General features: G+C 52.6%; 1 protein-coding gene across 1 annotated transcript; it reads left to right on the plus strand.

The window, feature by feature from the left end:
- The first annotated feature begins 32 nt into the window (after positions 1–32).
- Positions 33–1,679, plus strand: LOC101633219 (necdin). Its single transcript, XM_004693073.2, has one exon. The coding sequence runs from the start codon at positions 142–144 to the stop codon at positions 1,117–1,119; it is 978 nt and encodes a 325-aa protein (XP_004693130.1). The 5' UTR covers positions 33–141; the 3' UTR covers positions 1,120–1,679.
- The last annotated feature ends 1,053 nt before the right edge of the window (positions 1,680–2,732 follow it).

Genomic DNA, 2,732 nt, shown 5'->3' on the forward strand with positions numbered 1-2,732 from the left:
CCGCCGCCCCGCCCCGCCCGGCCGCTGCGGAAGGCGCCGAGCGGCAGCAACGCGCACTTCCTCTCCAGGAGTCCTCAGAGGGAGCGCAGGCTCGAAGAGCTGCTGGACGCAGAGGCCCTGCCCTTGGCAGACGGAGCAGAGATGTCCGAACAAAGTAAGGATGGGTGCGACCCCAACTTTGCACCCGAGGCTTCCAGCTGCGAGGTGCACAGCATCCCGGAGGTTCCCGGGGGGGCCCCTCCATCCCCGCCTGAGGCCGCAACCCTTGCGGAGCCCGAGAACCCTCCAGTAGGCCCGACCGACGCCCCTCTGGCCTCGCCGCCGCCCCAGGCCCCCATGGAAGAGGGAGACCCCAAGGCCCTGCAGCAGGCCGCAGAGGAAGACCGCGCCCACCAGGCCCCGAACGCGGCCCAGCCGGGCCCCGCGCCGCCGGCTCCAGCCCAGCTGGTGCAGAAGGCACACGAGCTCATGTGGTACGTGCTGGTCAAGGACCAGAAGAGGATGATCATCTGGTTCCCAGACATGGTGAAGGATGTCATCGGCAGCTACAAGAAATGGTGCCGAAGCATCCTCAGGCGCACCAGCCTCATCCTCGCCCGCGTCTTCGGCTTGCACCTGAGGCTGACCAGCCTGCACACCATGGAGTTCTCGCTCGTCAAGGCGCTCGAGCCCGAGGAGCTGGACAGGGTCGCGCTCAGCAACCGCATGCCCATGACGGGCCTCCTGCTGATGATTCTCAGCCTCATCTACGTGAAGGGCCGCGGAGCCCGGGAGAGTGCCGTCTGGAACGTGCTGCGCATCCTGGGGCTGCGGCCCTGGAAGAAGCACTCCACCTTCGGAGACGTGAGAAGGCTCATCACCGAGGAGTTCGTCCAGCAGAATTACCTGAAATACCAGCGCGTCCCCCACGTGGAGCCGCCCGAGTACGAGTTTTTCTGGGGCTCCCGTGCCAGCCGCGAAATCACCAAGATGCAGATCATGGAGTTCCTGGCCAGGGTCTTTAAGAAAGACCCCCAGGCCTGGCCCTCCCGATACAGGGAGGCGCTGGAGGAGGCCAGAGCCCTGCGGGAGGCCGGTCCCACTGCCCACGGCCCCCGCAGCAGTGTCTCCGAGGACTAGCAAGGTCTGGAGGCAGAGTCATGGTTTCTGACCCTCCCCAGCGCGGTGGAGGGGCGGGGGTGGGACATTAGAGTATTCACGATTTACAGTGCAGTATTTCACGTGTAACTTTTCAGTTTTCAGTACTGTGCTTTTATACCTTTTAATGCAATGTTGTATTCATTTCAGTACTATCCTGTAGTGTGTAGAACGTATGCATGTTCGTTTATAAGTAAGCTCGGTTGGTGCTTTCGCTTCTGTGCTCTACCTTTCTTGAATTTTTGTACCAGAGACGTGCTAAACTTATGAACTACATTGAGAAATTTTCCATCTTATTCTTTTATATGGGAGGGAAGATGTGTCTTGGGGTGGACTGTGCCTGGAGAGTTGGGAAGAACTCGCCCGCAGAGCTGACCTGACAGCAGTGTCAAGGCCCTTGTCCCTATGACCTCATTGGGCACAGAAACGTCCCTGTGGAGAGTGGTGATGTGAACTGAAGTGGTTTGGCACACTTTACTAAACACAAATACACCCCCACCGTGAGTAAACTTTAAACATTAAAGATTCTTGTGATACAATCATTTTTGGAAGTGTGCTTTCTCTTTTTAACAAGGTGGTAGGGGCTGGGAGTAACTCCGATCTCCGTTTCATGACATGAGCAAAATACAACTGCCCCCTGGCATGGGAGGTCGGGTGGGGGCAGGGTACTCATTCCTCACACGTGTGTGAAGTTCATGATTTTGGTTTTAAAAGGTAACTCACATAAAAAAACATAAATTTGACAGAAAATACAAATGCAAAATGGCTCCTAAAAACACGTCATAGAAGTAACAATTTCCTTTGTTGCATTTTTGACATTTGATTAAAATTAATAGCTGTGTTTTGTTGGCACTCAAATTGCGGCATTGTGCTAAGCCCTTTAGCTGCATTTTCTCCTTTCATTTAACCCTAACAGCCTTGTGAGGTAGACAGTTAATACATCTGTACCTTGGGGGAAATAGAGAAACAAAATAGCTAAGTAACTTTCCCTGGGTCATAAAGTTTAGTGAGAGGAAAACAGGATTTGAACCCAGATAGAATGAGTCCAGAGCTTGTAGTTTTCCCTCCCTACCTACAACTGGCCACTACCCCTGTCTTTTATTTTTTGTATGTTTTTTAAAATTCCATTTTCGAGTGTACTCTGCCTCCTGCCCTGAATACACAAACACATTCACAAGGCTAGGGACTTTTTAAAAATTGGCACTAGTCTTTTAAAGAAAGCAATCATTCTGATTGTTCAACTCTCTTTTCTGACAGATTAATTGACTTAAGCAAATCAGGTCCCTGCCTAGCTGTAAAGCCAAGATTTGAAACATGGGCTTTTCTGGAAAAGCTGAGACGAAGAAGGCTTCTCTGACCAGCAATGCCAAAGAGGCATGGGCATGTGGGGAGGGAGGTGGGCGGGGAGAAGGATGATGGGCTTGGGAGGTAACACCACTGAATTGCAGTGTGCCTGTGTGTAACCCCTCAGAGGTAGAATAGGGTGAGGGTGGGAGTGAGGAGAAAGGACTGGGAGTAATGAAGTTTTCAGTCTGAAAAGGGGAGGGAGAAAAAGGAAGCTTCAATAAGATCAGAAATTAAACTTCAGAAGATTG

This window comes from Condylura cristata, unplaced genomic scaffold (genome assembly GCF_000260355.1).
Source record: "Condylura cristata isolate star-nosed mole 26May11 unplaced genomic scaffold, ConCri1.0 scaffold00035, whole genome shotgun sequence".
Taxonomy (NCBI): domain Eukaryota; kingdom Metazoa; phylum Chordata; class Mammalia; order Eulipotyphla; family Talpidae; genus Condylura; species Condylura cristata.

Excerpts from the sequence above, each read along its gene's own strand:
- LOC101633219 (XM_004693073.2), top strand. The coding sequence starts at position 142 with ATGTCCGAACAAAGTAAGGATGGGTGCGACCCCAACTTTGCACCCGAG.